At 57.3% G+C, this 21,936-nt stretch overlaps 2 protein-coding genes across 10 annotated transcripts; one reads left to right on the forward strand and one right to left on the reverse strand.

Annotated features, from left to right (window-relative positions):
- Window positions 1-573: 573 nt before the first annotated feature.
- Window positions 574-12,358, reverse strand: ECE1 (endothelin converting enzyme 1). 8 transcript variants are annotated; one of them, XM_048326468.1, is made up of 18 exons: window positions 12,209-12,358; window positions 8,885-8,971; window positions 7,831-7,972; window positions 6,908-7,120; window positions 5,480-5,604; window positions 4,987-5,199; window positions 4,704-4,895; window positions 4,037-4,179; window positions 3,837-3,951; window positions 3,531-3,641; window positions 3,181-3,279; window positions 2,988-3,065; window positions 2,506-2,609; window positions 2,192-2,302; window positions 1,996-2,063; window positions 1,729-1,919; window positions 1,541-1,636; window positions 574-1,261 (listed from the first exon to the last, which is right to left on the reverse strand). In XM_048326468.1, exons 2-18 carry the CDS (start codon window positions 8,969-8,971, stop codon window positions 1,085-1,087), a joined length of 2,265 nt encoding a protein of 754 aa, XP_048182425.1. In that variant the 5' UTR covers window positions 12,209-12,358; the 3' UTR covers window positions 574-1,084. The 8 variants fall into 8 exon arrangements, with proteins under 8 accessions (XP_048182425.1, XP_048182423.1, XP_048182426.1 ...); XM_048326466.1 differs by lacking the exon at window positions 12,209-12,358 and adding an exon at window positions 12,083-12,185; XM_048326469.1 differs by lacking the exon at window positions 12,209-12,358 and adding an exon at window positions 11,231-11,322.
- A 1,209-nt stretch (window positions 12,359-13,567) lies between these two features.
- On the forward strand, window positions 13,568-21,579 carry ALPL (alkaline phosphatase, biomineralization associated). 2 transcript variants are annotated; one of them, XM_048326407.1, is made up of 12 exons: window positions 13,568-13,689; window positions 14,737-14,828; window positions 14,902-15,021; window positions 16,105-16,220; window positions 16,806-16,980; window positions 17,066-17,241; window positions 18,620-18,763; window positions 18,915-18,984; window positions 19,666-19,800; window positions 20,404-20,595; window positions 20,681-20,800; window positions 20,899-21,579. In XM_048326407.1, the coding sequence occupies exons 2-12, from the start codon at window positions 14,771-14,773 to the stop codon at window positions 21,150-21,152; spliced, it is 1,560 nt and encodes a 519-aa protein (XP_048182364.1). In that variant the 5' UTR covers window positions 13,568-13,689; window positions 14,737-14,770; the 3' UTR covers window positions 21,153-21,579. The 2 variants fall into 2 exon arrangements, with proteins under 2 accessions (XP_048182364.1, XP_048182363.1); XM_048326406.1 differs by having other exon boundaries at window positions 13,604-13,717.
- The last annotated feature ends 357 nt before the right edge of the window (window positions 21,580-21,936 follow it).

The raw sequence follows: 21,936 nt of genomic DNA on the forward strand, positions 1-21,936 counted from the left end.
TGATCACTTCTCAAACCAGCTGTGGAGGGACAGAGTTTTGGGGCCACATGGTGCTTTTGGGGCTTGCAGTTTCCCGGGAAGAGGGCAGGCTTGGCGTGAGAGAAGCAGCGGCAGGAACCGCCTGCACTTGTCTGGGAAGCTTTTGGGCCAGGAAATCCTGGCTGGCCTGGCTTCAGAGGGGACAGGAGGTAGAACAGGATGCTTCATCCACCCCATCACCACCTTGGTTACATCTTTGGTTGCGTCAGTTTTTCCCTTTACACTCTGAAATTAAAGCTAATCCCAGGAGCTGCAGCATCCCAGCACAGTCTCTGTGACTTGCAGCATCCTCCAGCCCTGTCTCCAGGCCCACTGTCCCTAATTTTCCCCATCAGCATCCTCTGAGGATAGTCTCTCCCAGAGAAACACAGGATCCAAGACTGGAAAGTTATATCCACGGCCCTAGCCAGCTTCCCTGGCCAAGGGACTGTCACCACAGGGTACTGCACCTACAGCTGCACTAAGTAAAAAAAATTAATAAATATACTGATCTTGTACTCAAAAAAGGCTTTTAAATGCATTTTCCCTGAAAATTTCCAGTGTATTCCACGACACATGAAAAAAAAATATATATTTCCCTCCCCCAAAAATATATCTAAAAATATTTTCCACCCTCATGTGCGCATCTTTGGAGACAAGGTGGTACACTGGGTGTATTCAGACACGCAGACAAACCTGCCACTGTTGGGGGTTCCCTTTATCACCTCCGTAACAGAGGGGTTTTGCCAGGCGGTGGGTCAGGCTGAGCGCTGTGTGTGTAAATACGGGCAGCGCCCACGGACACGTGTGCCTTGACACGTGGCCCAGGCATGGTGGGAAAGAAGACACCCCCAAACTGAAGTTATTTCACCAACAAGCAGGGGGATAAGGAGTTTTCACAGTGGATTGAACCTCGGACAATGCCGGGGATGCAGACACCGCTCTGGCTGAAGAGTTGGGCTCTCTGTGGCACGGAGAAGTGGTTTGAGCCTCAAAGGACTGGGGAAGCCCAGCTGTTGGCAGAGGATGAAGCAACCAGCCGCTGGTTCCCTCGGGCACTCACCCATCACCAGACTTCACACTTCTTGAGGGGGTTCATGGGGGAGCCTGGGGGGCAGCTGAAGTGCTCCGCGAACTCCCGGGAGTTGGAGACTGTGCCGATGACGCGGAAACGCGAGGGGCTGTGGGGATCGGTGATGAGCCCCTCGTGTGAGCTCTCGGGTGTGCGAACCGAACACCACACCTGCAAATGGAGCGCGAGGGGCCTGAGTACTGACACCCACCACCATGGGGCTGGCTCAGTGCTGAATCCAACCCCTCTGCCTGCGTGATGGGAGCCAAGGCAGCTTGAGGTTCAGCTTTGTCTTGCTTTGTAACCAGCATCACCCCAATCCCATTCTCCATCCACTACATCATCTCCAGAGGACTGAGTTTTGCGATCACACCCTCCCAACCCCATCTGGGCATGCTCCACCCACAAAAACCTGTGTGCCCACCCTCCCAAGGTCACCACGTGACCTACCTGTGCGAAGCCAACGAAGAAGAGCTGGTAGTTGGTGAGACCGAGAGTTGGGAGTGTTTCTTCATTCCCATTCTTTTTCAGCCAGTTTTGATATGCCTGAAGACCAGGGAGCACAGGCGGATCAAGAGACAACACAAATCCCACCACGCCATGTCCCCCTTGGAATCTCCCCAGCCCCATGGTCCTACCCGGTAGGCAGCCTTGAGGCCCCCATTGTCAGCGATGTTCTCCCCGAGGGTATGCTTGCCATTGACCGCCTCGCCGTTGACAGTGTAGTTGCTGTACTGCTCCACCATGCATGCTGTCTGACGCTTGAAGGCCTCCACCGAGGAGTTCTTCCACCAGGGACGCAGGTTGCCATCTTTGTCATATTCCCGGCCTGCAAAAACACAGTGGATTTTTCATCTCATACTGGCCACCTCTCCAGCTGCCCACCCACCTGGCCCTGCCCATACCTTGGTCATCAAAGGCGTGTGTCAACTCGTGGCCCACCACCACACCAATCCCACCAAAATTCAGGGACCTGCAAGAGGGTAATGAAGAGGTTAAGAAAGCAGCCTCTGCTCCTCACAGCCATGAAACTTAGCCTCAGATTTGGGTACAGGAGGAAAGCTGGGAATCCTGCCCTCACTGTTTTCCCGTGGCTCTTACTTTGGGGATGCACGGGTGTAAAAGGGAGCCTGGAGGATGCCAGCAGGGAAGACAATCTCATTCTTGGTGGGAGAGTAATACGCGTTGACCGTTGGAGGTGTCATGCTCCACCTGCAGGAACACAAACATGGCCAACATGGCAACACAAACCATCACCAGTGTTTGCTCCAACAACATCCACTTCTGTTGCAAAGCTGTTGCCCTAAATTTATCTCCCCAAAACCAGCACAGGCTGGTGGAGACCAAATCCCAGTGCTCCAGATATGCTGACACTCCCCACTGAATACAACAGGGAAGTGGAGCAGAGGACTTACTGGTCCCGGTTTGGCGGTTTCCGGAGCTGGTCAGCCGTGACCCTGGCTGAGAAGTTGTAAAACTGCATGACGTTCTCAAAGTAGAGGTCAGGCACGGCCTCGTACTGCAAAGGAACAAGGCTTGAGTGGTGTGCAGTGATTGCTCAGCCCCACTCCTCCCTCTACAGTCACATTTGAGCCTCCAGAGCCAGCAGAGTTATGACTTCTCCTGTTTCTCCTCCTCCAACATCTGTGGAGTCTCTGGAGGACAATGAATCACCCTTACGGAAAACAGCTCCTCCTTTTCCCAGGCAGGAATCCCAAGAGCCCCAGCCACCCCAGGACTGGCCCACAGCTCTCTGGGAAGGCCCTAGAGAAGGGCCAAGGACATCAGTGAGACTTCTGGAGGAAACCTGGGGTTCAAGGCTGCCCTCAGGCCATGGTGATATGGGCACATCCTGTACGTCCTGTAGAAGACCCAGGGGACATATCTGACAACTCACGTCATTAAAGACTTTATCCAGCTCCTTGGGGTCCATGATGAACTTGGGGTAGCCGATCATGTTGTAGATGGCATCTGCCTGGAGGGTGACAAGGACCAGAGTGTTTTTGGTGCCAGAGATGGAAGGACAGGCTCACCTGGTTCCACCATCCTCCACCCTCATCATCTCCCCAGTGCAGCCACCAGTGCCTCACCTTCTCTTTGGCTGATCTCCTCGTCTCTTCATCCATCCACTGCAGGGTCTCCAGGCTTTCCTCGAAGGCAGTTTTAATCTCCGCAATCATTTCCTCCGCCTAGACAAAACAAGGCAGCACAGTGTCAGTCCAGAGAGCTGGCTTCCTGTCCCAGAGAGGTCAAGGACCTTCACACCACAGGGAGGAAGAGGCTGGGCGGCCAAGACAACACATAGTGAAAAACCCGGCACACGGACATGCACAGCAAACACAACAAGGTGGACAGAGAAACATTGTCTGCCCCGATGGTTCCACCACTGGTGGGGCTTTCCCAGCACCGGGACTTGCACGCTGCTGCCTTGGGGACGTACCACCTGCTTGCTGTCCTCAGCAAAGGTGGCCTTGACAAACATGGCCCCCAGGGCGAAGCCCAGGTTGTTGTCCGTGTCACTGATGCAAAACTTCCAGCGTGGGAGGCAGCTCTGCATGGGACAAGAGGTGGTCATCAGTGGTGGCATTGAACAAAGCCCTCCACATTCCCACCCCTTGCTCCACTTGGCCCTTCCATCCCCCCGCCACCCCAAAAGCTACCCCACATCTCTATTGTTTGGATGCCACATGACAGGGCCTTGACATAAAAAGCCATCACTTGAGGGCCCTGGGGACTCTGCCCTCACCTTCTTTGTCCCATACATCACTTCCATGAATTTTTCCTCGGCATCCCGGAAGCGCTGGTCAAGGAGCGGGCTGGTTTTCCGCACCAGGTTCCAGATCATGTAGTTGTTGAGGAGACTATGGTGAGAGGCAGTGAGTAGGCAGCAGCACATTCCTGCCCACCCTGGGCACCTGCGTCTCTGTACAGGCTGGGGGTCCTTACCACTTATCCGTGTGCAGGATGAGGTCAGAAACCTGCTCCAGGTACTCCTTGGCATAGACCACAACGGGCTCTGACTCGTTGAGCTCCACAGGGTAGAAGACCGTGGAGAGGAAGGGCATCCAGTCCACAGCCGGTGCCAGCTCCTGAAAAAGCCACAGTGCTGCTATGGACCCAAAAACCATTGCAGGGGGTGGCAGCTGCTTCTTGAGCTGGAATCGGCTGCATCAGTCCCCATGTGATGGATTCAGCTGATTTTGCAGAGGCCAGTTCCTGTAAAAGCAGCATCCTCAAAAGGTTGGAGGGGAGTAAACAATTTCCTCACACAAAGGAAAAGAAAATGGGGTGAGTGTCAGAAATGTTGACACAAGTCATTAGAGCTCCTCTGGGGACACCAGGAGGTGACCTGGCTGATGTCCACGGGTAGCAGTGCCAGGAGGACATAAGTGCTGCAGTAGGACAGCTGCCAGCTCCAGGGGTGGTCTGGAGGCTGGGAGGAAGGGTCAGGGTGGGATTTCCCCAAGGAGGACATGGGCCAAGCTACTGCACAAGAGCTTCCCAGGCTGCGTCAGCTGGCATCAGGATTCCCCGAGGAGCTGCGTCACCTCCACAGTCCACCCCGCTTCCCAAACCACAGCAGAATGAGGAAGCTCACCAGCTCCATCCCTACCTTTAGGTCTCCTGCTGTCATTTTATGATAGATGACCTCCTCATCCCGGTGCTTCTCCTGTGGGATGGTGATGTTGGCCAAGGCTGTCTCAAAGTCCAAGATCTGCTGCATCTGCCGCCGTGTTGACTCCTCATCGGTGCCTCCCAGGAACATCCCCAGCTGCACCATGTAGTTCAGGTACCCGGCGAGCACCTGTGTGGTCAGACAGGTGGCATCAGCATGGCAGGTGCCACCCACCCACAGCATCCCCCCAGCCGACCCACGTTTCCCCCGACACCTTCACCTTCTCATTCTCCGTCTTGTTCAGGTAGTAATCCCGCGATGGCAGGCCCAGCCCCGACTGATCCACCTGGATGACGTTGCTGTTGGAGTTCTTGGAGTCGGCGCTGACGTAGACAGAAAAGAAGGGCGAGGTGCGATAATGTGCTGTCACTTCCCGCAGCGTCTCGTTGAAGTTGTCACTGGCCCAGGTACCGGTGATGTTCCAGCCACCCAGCTGGGGACAGACAGCAACCAACTTTTGGGTAAGAAACAGCCACCTGGAATCACTTCAATATCCCCTCAATATCCATCCTGGGGGGAAACATCTTGCAAGAGGGCTAAGAAGTCCCAATATAGGATTATAAATCCCTGCCTCTGCTTGCCTGACCTGGGGGACGCTCTTCCACAGGAAGCACCAAGAATGGAGTCTGGAGGGTGCTGGGACTGCCCATGACTGAGCTTTTCCCCCCATTTTGCAGAGGGAAGATGGCTTTTCCACAAGGACTGGGACAAACCTTTTGGATGAGCTCTGTGAGTGGGGTAGCACGCAGCTCCTCGATCTTGCTCTCATTCATGCAGGCTTGGTAATAGCGCTGTGCTTTGCGCTCTGCCTCGCTTGACACATTGGCCGTGGTGTTTTCTGTGGGAGGGACCCAGGGAGAATCACAGGGGGCCCCTGGGATGGGCCCCTGGGAGCCAGAAGGATTCAGCCCCATTTGTGCAAGGCTAGGCTCCAAAAAGGTGCCAAGGATTGTCCCAATAGTCCCCACCATGCTCCCAAGAGCATCCCATTGGCCCCAGCCCTTCCTGGCCTCCTGCCCCCCCATCTCATTTCCCACCCACAGTGACTGCCCCAACTCTTTGGGGACAAAAGATAAAGAAAGAAAGAAAAAACAAAAAGCATTTTTCCAGCAGCTCTGGAATTCCTAGCATCATCAAGCCCTGGGTGCTGCCCTTGCCTCTGAGCTGGTGCCCCCAGCCCTGTATTATTTATTCCTGCAAAAAGGAACAATAAACCCATTTTTCTCCTCTGCCTCCAAAACCTTCCTTTCATGTCCCCAGCTAAAATTCTGCTTCCCCAGAGGGTTTTTGGGGTTTTTTTATTTATTTTCCTGATGACACAGCTTGCACCTTTGGCTTCCCAGCTGTGTGGTTTTATTAACTAAAGGTCCCTCAGCTCCAAGGAATTCAAGGAAATGCCGAACGCGACCACTTGGCTGGCCGCCCAGTCTCTTCTCCCGGTAAAACCAGCGCCAGATTTCTGCGGGAAAAGCCAGGGACGAAGCTGTTCCCGCGCCACCCCCTTTCTCTCAAAAGACAACACTTTTCCCAAACCTTCTCTTTCCAGATAATCAGCCCTGGCGCAGTGGAAAGTGCTGATAAGGAGCCAGTTGTTTGCTCAAAGCTTGAACAAACCGTCCCCGCCAGTTGCTCGGATAAGCCGCTCTGCTTCGGTGTTCGCACGCACAGGCTGAGCCCAGGATCCTCCCTTTGCTGGGGGAGTTTTGGCCCCCCAAAAAATGGCCATATTGGCAGCCAGCCCCCCAAAAGGCTGCTCACAAAGGCTGGAAGCTATAGGAACAGGAAAAATGCATATCCTTCGGGTGATACTGGGGCACTGCAGCCTCTGGATGCAGCCTGAAGTGCAAATCCTGAATTTCAGAGCTCCTGGGAATGCCACCATGGGGTTTACAGGGCAGAGGCCAGGACTCTTTTCTCTACTTGGCACCAAAGACTAGCAACACCACAGTCAAAAATCTCAGGACCATCTAGGAGAGCAAACACAGCCAGGACCTGTTTCTCAATGTCCTCACAGCATTTGTGTCACAGACTGGTTTGACGCTGGAGTTCAATCCCAACCTCACGTGCATATGTTTTTGGCATCCCCTGGACCTAACAGGGCCCCTGAGCAATGCCGGGTCCCACCGCTCCCACGCACTCACCCAGCAGGTGCTTCATGATGGCCTGGTTGTGTTCCCAGAGGTTGTTGAAGGTGCCCCAGCGCGAGTGACCATCGGGGAGGGGGTTGGCCTTAATCCAGCCCCCACAGGCGTAGCTGAAGAAGTCCTCGCAGGGATTCACGGCGCGGTCCAGTGAGCTGAGGATGGAGCTGGTGACGGAGATGCAGGCTTCCGACAGGCACATGGCAGGCGGCCCTGGGGGAGGCAGGGACAGGTTCAGCTCCTCTGCTGCAGCAGGATGAGCAGCACCACAGAGCATCCTGCCCCGCACTGAAGGATGCGGGCAAATACCCCACTTGGTGCCTGAGCATCCCACCTGGTGCCTTAACACCCTGCCCTAGGGCAAGCAATATGGACTAGCATCCTGACCTATGTCTGAGCATCTGGCCAAATCATCCCATCCCAGGGCAAACATCTCATCTTAGGCCCAAGGATCCTGCCCAGTGCCCAGTCATCCACCCTGGGGTGAAGGATGCAGGAAAACGGTCCATCCTGTGCTCAAGCATCAAGCAACAGGACAAAGGATCAGAGGAACACCTTATCCTGCACCTGAGCATCCTGCCCAGGGGTTAAGGGGTGCAGGTAACCATCCCATCTTGAGCCCAAAGATCCCACCCCACACCTGAACATCCTGTTTGATACCCAAGAATCCTGTCCTGGGGGGAGGGGTGCAGGTAAGCATCTCACCCTTGCACCAAATATCCCACTCTGGGAACTCCCCAGCAACTCCCCTGGTAAAGGGGGCAGGATCCCTGCACAGTTGTTTGCTCAAAGCTTGAGCAAACCATCCCCACCAGTTGCTCAGATAAGCTGCTCTGCTTCAGTGTTTGCACGCAGAGGCTGAGCCCAGGATCCTTTCTTTGCTGGGGGAGTTTTGGCCCCCAAAAAATGGCCAAAGGACTTACTGGCTCTGTACTGGAAGACGAGTCCCAGCAGACAGGCCACGAGCAGCACCGCTAGCACCCCCACCAGCACCACCAGCTGCTTCTCGGCACGCGTCCGCTCAGCCCAGCAGCCCCAGCTGCTCCGTGAGCTGCGGAAGTTCACCTGTGGGAAGAGCAGCGTCGTCTCCCCGCTGGCAGAAAAGCTCACTGATGCAGCCCCCATTTTGCTTCCTACAGCCCACAGCACGAATTAGCCCCGGCAAGGGATCCGTCATGGATCGGGCTGGGAAAGGCAGCAGTTGCCTTCCAGAAACCGGGCAGGAAGGGCGGCACAATGGCAGGAAAGGGAGCGGGATGAGCGTTTCGGAGGGCTCACCTACTGTCCCGTGCCACCCTGAACCCCTCCTCAAGCACAGCATAACCCCATGGCTGTCCCCGTCCCCACTGCCAGCACTGGGACAGGGTGGAGGCTGCATCGGGAAGTGCCTTAACAGGATACTCCCACTCAGCCGAAAAACATCCCCAGGAAACATCTCGATGTGACGGCAAGTGGAGACAGCCCCGCCGGGAAAAGCAAAAACACATTTGGGGCAGAAACCACCATTCTAGAGACTGATGGAGCTGGGATTGGGGCCAGGACAGAGAGCATCTCTCCAGACCTGAACCTTTCCCGGTGAGACCGGACACTGGCAGCCATGGGGTTTTGTCTTGCCACCCTCGGCCCTCTTTAAGCTGCTTTCCCACTGCTTGGGGAGAAATTAATCCCCTTCTGTGTGCGGACAAAATTCCCAGTGCTGCAGTAATTGCTCACCCCAACCATGCTGGGAAGGGGTTTGGGCAGCAGAAAAACTGGGAGGTGGAGTGTTGAAACAGTGGAGGCAGGATATGGCCCTGCTGGCTCTCCGTGCCAGGAGGGGAACGAAGGGCAGCAGTGGCAGGAGCCAACTGCTCTGCCCACACTGGACTTTACCCTCCAGACACTAGTCCCAGGTGGAAAACCCTTCTGCACCCCCTTTGCTGCTTGCCAGCACACAAAATGCCCTTTTTCCTCCCTAAAAGACACATGAAGCTATACCTGGAAGCCATTGGGGTATCCATCACCGTCACCAAGTGAGTCCAGGGGGTCTTCGTCGTCCAGTGTTGCCCGCTTGTAGGTCGACATCTGCACAGGGAAATCGGCAACAGACGTGCTCAGCGACCCGGGGTTGAGGAAGAGGATGAAGGACAAGGAAGATTTACACACTTTCTAAAGCCACCTTCTCCTCCGGGGAGCAAAATCCCGAATGGCTCTGAGGTAGTAAAGCACTACACAAACGCCTGAGGAAGGTTATGGAAAGCAAAGAGGGCCGGAGCCAAGAGCTGAGCAAAGCCCGAACCCGCCTCACTTTCCCCCGGGGCCGGGTTGTGCAACCTCCCCTTCAGCCTGGAATAAAGCCGGATCCACCTCCGCCCTACAGCGGGGAGAGGGACCCCCCTGTGCCAGGGAACCCCGGAGTGCCAGGCACCTGGGAAAGGCTGGCAGCAGAGAAAATGGCTTTTCACCCTGACACTACCGCCTCGCTCGCGCTCCACGCCCCATCTGTGAACCCTGCGCACCGTGAAACACCCGGAGACGTCCCTGCGAGCACCCAAAGGCGACAGCGCCAAGAATTTCAGCTGTGGACGGGCTCCCTCCCGGCGCCGTGTCTCCCGGGCATTATCTTGTGCCTGTGCCCGGCTCTTATCTCATCCCCGGCAGAAAAACAAGGAAAACCTCACGGGTTGGCAGCCGGCCCTTATCGTGCCACCGCCGCCGTTTCCTTCCCGCTGGCACTGCCCTGCTATCCAGCCGGATTGTCTCCCGACGGAGCAAACAACCCTCAACTCCCCACCGAGGGGCTGAGCACCCCAAAATCCACCCTGACCCTGCCACCGATGGCCCGAGCGGCACCACTCACAACCCTACACCCGCAATCAGCGCAGGGAGGGGGTTTACACCCATCTGGATGTCCCCATCCCGCTGCCATCAATCCCAAAGGGATGAGTTGATCAAAACCCCACACAGCCATGCCTCAGTTTCCCCTGGGAGAATGAAAGCACCGGTTCTCAGCCTGGTTTCCAATAGCAGCATTCCCAAACCTCCCTTTGCACACTTAATAACAAATCTCATCCTCTCCCTGGATCCCATCCCCTCCCCGGATCCCAAATCCCAGCCTCAGTTTAATTAACCACAAACCCACCTGGGGAATAGAAAGGGTTAAAACAAAGATGTGGTTTCCCTCCTTGGTTGTACCAAAATCTCTGTTTGCAGCCCCAAAATCTCCCCTGGGCGCCCGCCTGGAGCCTGAGAACCGTGTGGCGAAAGAGCCTCAACTGCAAGATTTTATCATGGGGAAAATCTCTGTTTAGATCCTATTTTTTTCCAACCCCTTTCACTTTTTTCCACCTATTTTAGTACTTCGCACATGGCTGAAATTGGCAGCTCCGGGCACAAATCCCCGCTCACGTGGTGGGGGGACCCATGAAGCCCCCATGGCTCTGCAACACCAAATTCCTGGAACCCCAGCTTTCACTCCATTTCCTGAGGAAATGCAATTTTTTTCCCCTCAGTGATCCCCCACCCCGCCTACCCCAGCCTGAAACAGAAGGAGAAAGACCAAAAATTAATCCCTTTCTGTTCTCCTTTCACAAGGTATGTGCTGGCTCAATGCTGTACAAGCCATCAGAGAATCCAAACTGAGCCCAAGCTCCCCCAAAACGCCCCCGAGAGGCGCTGGGATCAAGCATCCTTAATTTGGGGGAAATTGGGCCCGGGAAGTATTTTTAACACCCCTATCCTCCATATTGGGGGCATAGTAGCACCTATGGGTGCTCCCCACCCCTCTCCAGTGGGAGCACCCCTTTTCTGGAGCAAAAAGAGGTAGTTTTTGTCATATACCTCCCCCCTCCAAGCTGTTGCTTGCTTCAATCCGAATAAAAATGCGTTTTCCCAGGTCCAACAGGGTGGGGGGCACCAAGGGGTGCACGGGGGGGACACCCACACTTTAACCCCCCACGCAAGGGATTTCCACTCTCTTTACAAGAATCTCAGCATTACCTTAAATAGCCTGGTTTTGCCCCAAATCGCTCCTTCGCTTTATAAACAATAAGCCCCACGTGCTCGGAGCCCGCACCCCCCCCCCCCCCCCCCCGGAAGGCTCGGGGGGCACCCAGCGCCCGGCTCTGCCCCCCCGGCGGAGCCCCGAGCCCGTACCGGGGCACCCCGAGCCTCCGCCGGCTGCTTTCAATTCCCGTCCGGGCGCCATTTCGGAGCAACCACGGCCACGATCGCGATGGCGATTCCTCGCCTCCCCCCAGCCCCCCAAAGCCCCCCAACTCCACCCCGAACCCCCCCAAGCCACCCCCGCGCCCCCAAAGCCCCGCCTAGCAAAGCGGTACCCACCGGCCCCAGCACCCATAAGTGCCCCCGCACCTCTACAGCCCGGAGTCAGCGCCCAGAAAGGCTCAGCCTGCTAATTAGGATGTCCGGGGGTAATTAGCAAGCCCTGGTAATAATTAGGGTGCCGGTGTTAATTAGGGGTGCTGGGAAAGGAGGTTGGGGGGAGTTCCCAGTTTTGCAGGGAGCCTTGGCTGGCGAGAAATTAATTTTTTTAAAAAAGCTTAAAAAGCAGCAAAAAAAGGGTTAAACTTTACAAAAAAAACCCACCACCACCACCAAACAACCCCCCCCCCCCCCCAAAAAAAAAAAACCAAAACATTAGAGAAGAGAACAATCCAGTTTGGGGGTGTTCGCAAACAGCCCCACAAAAGTGGGTTCAGCTGGGTGGGGGGCGCCCCCCCCCCCCCCCCCCCCCTTTGCAGAGGGAAACACGGTGCAAACCCCCGCGGGTCTGGGTCAAGAGGGGATGCGGGGGGGCTGAGGGGGGCACCCACTTTAGGGTCCCCACCTGGTGAAGCCAGTGGCCACAAAGCAAACGCGGCGGGGGGGGCCCGAGTGGGGCGCTCGGGGGTGCAGCAGGGGTCCCTGGGGGTGCTGTAGGGGTGTCTTAGGGGGTCCCTCGGGATGCAATGGGGAATCCCTTAAGGGCCCAATGAGGGTCTCATGGGCGTCCCTCGGGGGTGCAAAGGGGGTCCCACGGGAATGCTGGGGGGGTCCCCTGGGATGCAATGGGGGGTCCTATGTGGTTACAAAGAGCATCCCATGGGAGATGCATCACCCGGCGCCCTCTTCGGCCAAGCGCCCCCCACTCAACCTCTCCGAGATTTGGGGGTGTCGCTGGGCTCCTCCACTCACCATGGCCGTCACCCCACTCCCGCCAGCCCCGGCCCCGCTGGGGCGAGCGCCCGCTGAGCCCCGGCACAGCTCGTGACGCCGCTGCGGCCTAGCGAGGGTGGCGAGGGTGACGAGCAAAGGATGTACCTGGGATGGGAAACCAATGGGGCCGCGGAGGGACGGGCTTCCCGCGCGCCTCCTTTAACTCTTTCGGGGGGGCCCAAGCCCCGTTTGGGGGGGCCCCACGTGCCCCGGCGCTGCTGGCAGCATCCCCCCGAGGCAGCCCCGGCTCGCTGGCCGGCGGGGGATGTGACGTCTCGGGGCGAGCGCGCAAGGCGCGATCCCGGGGCGTGCGCTTGTGCAAGCGCGAAAGCACGTGGGGTGCAGGGCCGCGGGGCTCCGAGCGTGCGGTAGTGCAAGCGCAGTCGTGCAAGCACACGAGTGCGTGACCGTCAAAACCACCCGCGTGTCCGAGCGAGCGGTGCCACGAACAGCCCAGCGCACGCTTGTGCGACGGGCACACGTGCAGATGTGCAAGAGTGTGCACGGGCGGCCGTGCGAGTGTGCGAGAGCGCGGGGGGTGCTGCTTGCACGCCTGCAGCGGCGTGTGAGCGCACACGCTCGTGCACGCCTGCAGTTGTACAAGCGTGCCAGCGTGAGCTGTCCCGCACCGAAAAGCACCGGCGGCCGCCCTGCCGCGGTGACAGGGATGGGAACACGCGGTGCCACCTCCTCCCCGCGGTGCCTCCACCCCTGCGCTGCACCGACGGGCTGAGCACTGACATGCTCATCACACCCACGGGGCTGCGACAGTGCTGGGGAGTACAGAGGGGTGAAGGGAGGGTGAACGGGGAAAGCGTACGGAGGGATTTGGAGGTGCCGAAGGGATCTGGGGGGTCCGCAAGGGGCCGTGCCCATCCCCGTGGCATCGGGGCGCTGCTGGGGCTCCCTTGGTTGCACCCCGAGGCTCCCGGGGAGCGGATTTTTGGGCTGAGTCCGCCACCTTCTGGGAAGCCACGGGCGGCTCCGCGGGTCACGGAGCCCCTCGGGCCCCCGCCTTGGGGAAATTGAGGCAGGGCTGGGGGGTCACCCCCGCCGCCGTTGTCACCACGCCGTGTTTATTGTGACCTGCAGTAACGCCACTGGATCCCAGCAGGGATCTCTCGTGGAGTGCTGCAGGAGCTTTGTGTGGAGAAACTGAGGCAGGGAGCCCTCCCTCAACTCCATCACCCCCGCCTCAACCCCTCGCTGGTGTCTCTAGCACGGTTTGGGTGAAAATAATGCAAAATCCGGCAAAACACACATCTACCCCACCAAGGGGCACCCCAAACTCCCACTTGCGAGGCGGCAGAGGGTTGCTGAGCACTTAGAGCCGGGCTTGGTGCACCCCAGTCCTCCCAGTCCTCCCAGTATAACCCGGCAGAGGGCACCAGTAAGCCCAGTTTGTGGCCTTTTCTTCCCCCTCCCCCCCCCGCCCCTTGCTGGCAGCAGGGGGAGGGTGGAGGAAGGGGAGGAGGAGGAGGAGGCGAAGGCCGGGTGCGGGGGGATTTAAGGGCTCGCGGTCCCCCCGGCCCGGCCTCCTCCCGCCGCCCAGAGGGACGTGGGTGTCGGGACCCAAGTTTGTGCGGGTATGTGTGTGACACACCCCCATCCCCGGTAAGGACCCCCCGGGGCCACCGCTGCCACCCCGGGGGAGGGGAGGGTCCCCGGGGAGCGAGGGGTGAGGGGCGTGCAGCGGGGGGGAGGTGCCATGGGAACGTGGGGGCGATGGGGACAGGAGAGTGCCATGGGGACTCGGAGGTGCCATGGGGACACGGGAGTGTGGTGGGGACGTGGGTGTGCAACAGGGACACGGGCGTGTGATGGGGACACGGGGGTGTCATGGGGACATCGACATGTGATGGGGACGTGGGTGTGCAACAGGGATACAGGCATGCAACGGGGACACGTGGTAGGGACACGAGTGTGCAACAGGGACATGGGTGTGCAACAAAGACATGAGCATGCAATGGGGCCACGAGCATGTGGTGGGCACACAGACATGGGATGGGGACACGGACATGCAGCAAGGACGTGGATGTGTGATGGGACGTGGTCATGTGGTGGGGACTTGTGTGCAACAGGGACAGACATGCAACAGGGATACAGGTGTGTGATGGGGATGGGGACATAATGGGAACGTAGGCTGGGGATGAGGACAGGGGTGTGTGGTGGGGACATGGGTACACACAGGGGATGTGGTGGGGACATGGGTATGTGATGGGGTTGCAGATGTGCAGTGGAGACATGGACATGGGATGGGAACACAGACATGACAGGGACACATGATGGGGACACAGAATTGGTACACAGGCACATGATGGGGACATGAGCATGGAAGTGGAACACGTGATGGGGACACGGACAGAGGATGGGGACATGGCCATGTGATGGGGACCCCACTGTCCCCACGGGGGCTGTGCCACCTTCCCCCAGCTCGGGTTGGTGACAGTGAGGTGACGCCTCATGGGACTGATGACCAGGGGAGGGGTGGGGGTAAGCTGGCATGTCCCCAAGGGGTCACATCAGTGACTGGTCAGAGAGGGGTCATTTCTTTCCGTCCTCGCTTGGCTGACCCTGGGGCAAAGGTCTCAGTGGGGAAACTGAGGCACGAGCAGGTGCCACCCACCCTGCAGCTCTCTTCTGGCAGCACCCACTCAGTGCCACAGGATGAAGCCTCTGCTTGTCCTCCTCCTCGCCCAGCTCTGCTCGGCATCACTGGTCCCGGGTAGGTGAGGTTTGGGGGGGCAGCACCCCAAAAGTGGGTGCTGTTGGATGCTATGAGCCCGGTTCCCCCACAGAGAGGGAGAAGGACCCCGAGTACTGGCGGCGGCAGGCACAGGAGACCCTGCGGAATGCGCTGCGGCTCCAGCGCCTCAACCAGAACGTGGCCAAGAACCTCATCCTCTTCCTGGGGGACGGTGAGATGGGAGGAGGGCACCCACCATGGGACAGGGGGAACGGGGGCTGAAGGGCGGGGGGGTGATGAAGTGGATGCAATGAAGTGGGTGCTGTGATAAATTGGGGGTGAGATACATTGGGTGTTGTGGAAGAATGGGTGCTGTGGTGAGTTATGTTCTGGGATAAGCTGGGTACTGGGATAAACTGGGTTTCCAGTAAGGTGGGTGCTGGGGTAAACTGGGTGCTGCAATGAGTTTGATTTGCAAAGTGTTCGATGCTGCAGTGAATTGGGTTTGCAAAAAGCTGGGTGCTGGGGTAAACTGGGTTTGCGAGAAGTTCTGTGCTGGGGTAAACTCGGTGCTGCAATGAACTGGATTTACCAAAAAATGGGTGCTATGGTAAATTGAGTTTACAATAAACTGGGTGCTGGATAAACCGGATTTGCAGAAAATATTGGTTGCTGCAATCAGTTTGGTTTGCATTAAGTTGGGTGCTGGCATAAACTGGGTGCTAGTATGAACTGGATTTAGAGCAAGTTGAGTGCTGAAATAAATTGGGTTTGCAATGAAATTGGGTGCCGGGGCAAACTGGGTTGCAATAAATTGGGTGCTGTCATAAACTGGGTGCTGCAATGAACTGGGATTGCAGTAAACCAAGTGCAGGGATAAACTGGACTGGCAAAAAATTGGGTGCTCTGGTAAATTGGTTTTGCCGTAAGTTGGGTGCTGGGATAAACTGGGATTGCAATAAAGTGGGTGCTGGGATAAATTTGGTTTGCAAAAAAATTGAGTGCTGGGATGAACTGCGTGCTGGAATGAATTGGATTTGCAAAAAGTTGGGTGTTGCAATAAAGTGGGTTCTGTGATAAACTGGCTTTGCCATGAAAGTGGCTGCTGGGATGAACTGGGAGCTGGGATAAACTGGCTGCGCAATAAACTGGGCTTGCAAAAAATTGGTTGCTACGATAAACTGCGTGATGGGATAAACGGGATGATGGGATAAACTGGGTCTGCAGTAGCCCGGGATGAGCGGGGTTTGCATGGAGCGGGCTGTGCTGCCCGGTGCCGCCGGGCTGTCCCTGCGCGGCTGACGGTGTCCCGCAGGAATGGGCGTCTCCACGGTCACGGCCGCCCGCATCCTCAAAGGGCAGCTGCAGCACGGGCAGGGCGAGGAGAGCCTGCTGGAGATGGACAAGTTCCCCTTCGTGGCCCTGGCCAAGGTGAGCCCCCCGGGGCGCCCACGGGGACACGACACCCACCACAAGGTCACGGGCGGGTGGCATCTTCCGAGCCGAAATTAGGTCAGGGGCGGGCGAAAGGAGCTGGCTCCGGTGCCCGCTGGTCGTGCCAGGGGCCGGCCGTGGGAACGGGGCGGGGGGGCAGGAGGAGCCCGCCGGCTGCGGGACGCCACGGGACACCCCCCTGCTTCGCCTGGGGTTGTTTTGCTGAACAAAACATTTTAAAATAATAATTAAATTGGAAGTCAGCAGCCACCTCTGTTCACCCCGTGGGGATGCCCACGGCAGTGGCTTCTCTCTCCCTGCCAAAGGATGGACTGAAAAAAGGCTAAAAGCAGCAAAATGCAGTGAGGGGGGGAAGTGCCACCACAGTGGAGGGAGCAGCGGGTACAATGGAGGCAAAGCGCAAAAGAGAGGGGACAGGTGGGATGGGGAGTCTGGTGCAGCCTAACAGCACAGGGAGGGAAGCCCCAGGGTGGGGATGACAGCACTGTCAATGGTACTGGTGGTGGTGGAGGAGACAGTGATGGAGGTGACAACTATGGACGTTTGTCTCTCACCTTCCAGACCTACAACACCAATGCCCAGGTGCCCGACAGCGCGGGCACGGCTACCGCCTACCTCTGCGGGGTCAAAGCCAACGAGGGGACGCTGGGGGTCAGTGCCGGTGTCACCCGGGACCGCTGCAACACCACCAAGGGCCAGGAGGTGACCTCCATCCTCCGCTGGGCCAAGGATGCAGGTGAAGGGCTGAGGGACACCTGGGCAGCAGGTCAAGCAGGGGGTTTGGGGTGTTCTCACCATTGTCCCCTGAACTGGTGGTGCAGGCAAGGCCGTGGGCATCGTCACCACCACGCGCGTGACCCACGCCACGCCCAGCGCCGCCTACGCCCACTCTGCCAACCGTGACTGGTACTCGGATGGAGAGATGCCCCCGGACGCCCTGGAGGGTGGCTGCAAGGATATCGCCCGGCAGCTGGTGGAGAACATCCCTGACATCGAGGTAGGGATGAGGACACCAGGAATGTGCCCTAGAGTCAGTGGGGATGGGACCAGGACAACCTGGGGTGAGTGTTGGAGCCACCCAAGGGTGGGGACAGGGCTGTGGATAGATGTGGGACCAGGACCACCAATGGTTGAAGAGCCAGGATTCCCAGGAGATGCTGGGCTGGAAGCACCAGTGGTTGAAGAGCCACAGCTCCCAGGAGATGTTGGGCTGGAACCACCAAGGAGTGCAAGGTCAGGACTGTGAGTAGGTACAAGACAAGGACCACCCCTGAAAATGTGAGGCTGAGACCACCCATGGGTGCAGGACCAGGATTGTGGGTAGATATGGGGCCAGGACCACCAATGGGTGCAGAGCTGGGATCCCTGTGTGAGGGTGGACTGGGACCACCCATGGGTGCAGATCCAGGACCACCCAATGGTGCAGAGTCAGAGCCCCCAGCAGACGGGGGACCAGGACCACCCATGGGTACAGAGTTGGGACCCTCATCAGATACGGGACTGGGACCAGGACCACCACGGGTGGGGTACCAGCACTTTCAGGTGGGCATGGGACCAGGACACTCAAACACAGGTCTGGGACCGCAAGCACCTATAGGACCAAGCCCAGACCCACAAATCCATCTTAGCCCCCTCCCTTCCCATGCTTCCCAGACCCAAAACTCTTCCTTTCTCCCCCAGTTCTGCTCCTTGCTGTGGATTTATGCAGAAATTCAGCACTGTAAATAAATCTTCTTCTGTCCTTCAAAATAGCCCCAAAGCAAAACATCCCAGCCTGTTATTTAGCTCTTTAATAGCCTCTTTTGCTGGTTTTTTCCCTTTAATATAATTTTAACTCTGTCCCAGGCTGGAAATAATTATATAGTGGGGAAAAGACTTTTTTTTCCCTTTTTTTTGTTAATAATTTTGGCGTTGGTGTTTTGCAGCTTTATAATTCACCTTCTACGCGGAGAAAGGGGGGGGAAAATACAAAAAAAACCATAAAATCTCTGCTAGGTTATAAATAACAGAGGCCAAATAAATCAGACTCCAAAGCAAACAGGGAGAGCCACGGGATGGGGCTCCATCCCAGCGGGTTCATGTGGGGATCCCGATGTGGAGCATCCTTCCCACAGATGGAGAAAAAAAAATATTCAAAAAGCCAAATCCCTGCTGGAAATGGTTATTTTTGTCCTGGGTTTTAATTAATAGGAAGAGATTCAGGGTTATTTTGAGCTAGGTGAAATTCCTCGGGTGTTTTTGCCCACAACGCCAGGGCTTTCCTGGACATCCTGCTCTGCTCCTTCGGGGTCTTCCCCCGTTAAACCCCAGCTGGAGGGGGAAATTTATAATAATTAAAAATTATTTAAAACTACATTTCCTTCCCTCCTTTGCAGGTGATCCTAGGTGGAGGGAGGAAATACATGTACCCCAAAAATGTCAGTGATGTGGAATATCCTCAAGAGGAGAAGCATCGGGGCACCCGCCTGGACCACAGGAACCTCGTCCAGGCGTGGCAGGATGCCAAGCCCCGCGGCAAGGTGACAGGGACTCCTTGGGGGATGGGGGTACACACACATCACCCCGCTGGAACCCTACAGAGCCATTCCTGGGGGATGGAATACTTTGGGGAGTGGCCACGGGGATGGCCGAGGCAATGGAGAGGTGACAGTGCCTGTCCCCTGTCCCCAGGTTGCCGAGTACGTGTGGCACCGGCGAGGGCTGCTGGCGCTCAACCTCAGCCGCGTCGACTTCCTGCTGGGTGAGTCCCTGCACCCAAGGGTGCCCTGGCATCAGCTGAGTGCTTTAGGGGACCCTGGCCTGTCTGGGGGTGCTGGGGCAGCTGCAGAGGCCAGTTACTCTCCCAGGAGTGCTGCTGCCTCCAAGGGATGGTGGCACCTGGTCCTGGGGGTGCTGGTAGCCCCCAAAATGCTTCTATTCCCTTGGGGATGCTGGTACCCCCCCCCCCAAACGATCCTCTTACCTCCCTGGGGACGCTGGTCCCCCAAAGTGATGCTGTTACACCCCCAAGGGTGGTGCTACTGCTGCCCCCAGGGGTGCTGGTCCCAAAGATGCTGCAATTTCCCTGGAAATGCTGGTGCCCCACCCTGGGGATGCTGGTGTGCCCTCAAGAATGTGCTGCCCACCAAGGATGCTGTTACATCCCAAGGATGCTGCTACTCCCACCCTGGAACACATCTCCCTCGTAGGGATGCAGTTCTTTTGTCAGCAGTGAAATTCCCACTCCATTCTGGAATGTGGAATCCAGCCGGGCAGGAGGAAGGAAGGGCTGGGATTACTCCCTGGCTTTTATCTAATCTTCCTGAATCCAGTGGTGTGTGAAATACTTGAGTCAGCACGAGGAGCAGGATTTGGCCCCCCCCCCCCCCGCCTTTTTCTTTTGGTGGGAAAAGGATGTCCCCAGCAGTGTTCCTGTCCCCAGGCCTCTTCGAGCCGGGGGACATGGTGTACGAGCTGGACAGGAACAATGAGACAGATCCGTCCCTCAGCGAGATGGTGTCCGTGGCCATCAGGATGCTCCAGAAAAACCCCCGAGGGTTCTTCCTCCTGGTTGAAGGTGGGGGGCTCATGGGGGTGCAAAAATGGGGCAATGGGGGTGCAAAAATGGGGGGGATTTGATAAAAGAAGGGTGCAAAAGGAGGATAAAGGGGGTGATGGGTATACAAAAAGGAGGGGAAAAGGGGAAATTGGATAAAGGGGAGGTACAAAAAGTGAGGACCGGAAGGTGCAAATGAATGATGAAGGGGGTGATGGGAGAACAAAACCAGGGAGATTAAGGGTGATGGTTCAAAAAGGGAGGGAGGATAATGGGGAGATAGGAGTGCAAAAAAAGGGGATGACAGGGAGGGAGGATAAGGGGGTGATGGTGGATGCACAAATGACAGATAAAGGGGATATGGGGGGTGCAAAAGGAGGGGTAACAGGGGCAATGAAGGTGCAAAGAGGGAGGGATAAGAGGGGTGAAGGTGGAGTACTAAAACGGATAGAGCAGGGGAATGAAAAGGAGGAATGAAAAGGGCCTGATGGGGGTGCAAAAGAGAGGATGTGGGATGTAAAAAGGGGGGATAAATGGGGTGATGGGGGAATGCAGAAAAGGAAATAAAGAGGGGTGCAAGGCTGGGAAGAGAAGGGCGATGCCGAGCGGTGCCGGGTTCCGCAGGTGGCCGCATTGACCACGGGCACCACGAGGGGAAGGCGAAGCAGGCGCTGCATGAGGCAGTGGAGCTGGACAGGGCCATCGGGCTGGCCACACGCCTCACGTCCACCCAGGACACGCTCAGCGTTGTCACTGCCGACCACTCGCACGTCTTCACCTTCGGCGGCTACACCCCCCGCGGGAACCCCATCTTTGGTGAGCCCTGCCCGGCCACGGTACCAGGGACAGCGTGGGGACACAGTGGGGAGATTCCATCCCGCTGATCGTGCCATACCGCCAGGTCTGGCCCCGATGCAGAGCGACGTGGACCGCAAACCCTTCACCTCCATCCTCTACGGCAACGGCCCCGGCTATAAAATCGTGGCGGGCGAGCGAGAAAACGTCTCTGCCGTGGATTTTGGTGAGTACATTTTGGGCCAAAACCCCTTAAAATCATCCCAGCTTGGCTAAAATGAGCTGGGCTCTTAAACGATTCTCACTTGTGCTGTTTTCCCCCAGCACACGCTGACTACCAGGCGCAGTCGGCCGTGCCGCTGCGGCAGGAGACCCACGGCGGCGAGGACGTGGCTGTGTTCGCCCGCGGGCCCATGGCCCACCTGCTGCACGGGGTCCACGAGCAGAACTACATCCCCCACGCCATGGCTTACGCTGCCTGCATCGGCTCCAACCGAGGCCACTGCAACGCCGCCGCCCGCTCCGCCACCCCCCTGCTCCTGCCCTTCCTCAGCCTCCTCCTCCTCCTCCTCTGCTAAAGTGCCTCTTGCAAATCACCGAGGGGGATTTATTTTTAATTCATCCCCCCTTTTTATTTTTTTGTGGACAGCAGCGCCCGGGAAAGAGGAGAGAGAGAGAACAGAGAGACTCAGCGGAGCAAAAGCGGCCGCCGGTGGTTTGGTGCTGGGAGCTGCCTCTGTAAATACATGGTTCCTTCCCTATAATTAGCAGCGTTCCCTGGCCTATCCCAAACCCACCGCGGGATTTGGGATGGCAGCCGGAGCCTCGGTGGATAAAACCCCCTCTTTGAGCGAAATGCAATGGGGCTGGGTCCCAAAATGCCTTTGCGGTCCCCTGGCTGAGGACTGACCCTGGTGCCCAACTCCTCACATGTGTGGGGAGGCAGAAATCACACGAAGATAGGAAAAAAATTAACTCACTGGGTTAATTTGTTCCTAAACTTGGGTTTTGTTGTCTCCGTAGTGATTTATTTTGTTTTAAAATTCTTTGGGTTAAACCAATTTGCTGCGCCGGGAGAGAACTGGCAGCGGTTGGGGCTGGGATTGTGGAAGGCGGGGCAGCAAAGCTGGATGTAAGGGGTGGGACGCCCTGGGACACGCCCCTTTATTGGGGTGAGGTAATTAGGGGGGTAATTAGTAGGTGCGGTCACCAGGGGCTTGTGGAGCTCGAAGGGTGCTGGGGGTGGGTGAGGGTTGAGCAGGGAGAGGGTCGCTGGGTGTGTAAAGGGTGCTGGCAGTGTGCAAATGTCACTGTGCTTGTGCCAATGTCACCGTGCAAGTAGGCACAGCGTCTTGCACGGGC

Source organism: Corvus hawaiiensis, chromosome 22, assembly GCF_020740725.1.
Source record: "Corvus hawaiiensis isolate bCorHaw1 chromosome 22, bCorHaw1.pri.cur, whole genome shotgun sequence".
Taxonomy (NCBI): Eukaryota; Metazoa; Chordata; class Aves; order Passeriformes; family Corvidae; genus Corvus; species Corvus hawaiiensis.

Bases quoted from the DNA above. Each gene is read 5' to 3' on its own strand.
- ECE1 (XM_048326466.1), bottom strand. The intron at 4,180-4,703 runs GTAGGGATGGAG...TGGCTTTTTCAG, and splicing joins TGACAGCAGGAGACCTAAAG to GAGCTGGCACCGGCTGTGGA. The intron at 1,637-1,728 runs GTAGGACCATGG...CCTGGTCTTCAG, and splicing joins GCCTCAAGGCTGCCTACCGG to GCATATCAAAACTGGCTGAA.
- ALPL (XM_048326406.1), top strand. From the start codon at position 13,692: ATGTGTGTGACACACCCCCATCCCCG. The intron at 16,981-17,065 runs GTGAAGGGCTGA...CTGGTGGTGCAG, and splicing joins CCGCTGGGCCAAGGATGCAG to GCAAGGCCGTGGGCATCGTC. The intron at 19,801-20,403 runs GTGGGGGGCTCA...CGGGTTCCGCAG, and splicing joins GTTCTTCCTCCTGGTTGAAG to GTGGCCGCATTGACCACGGG.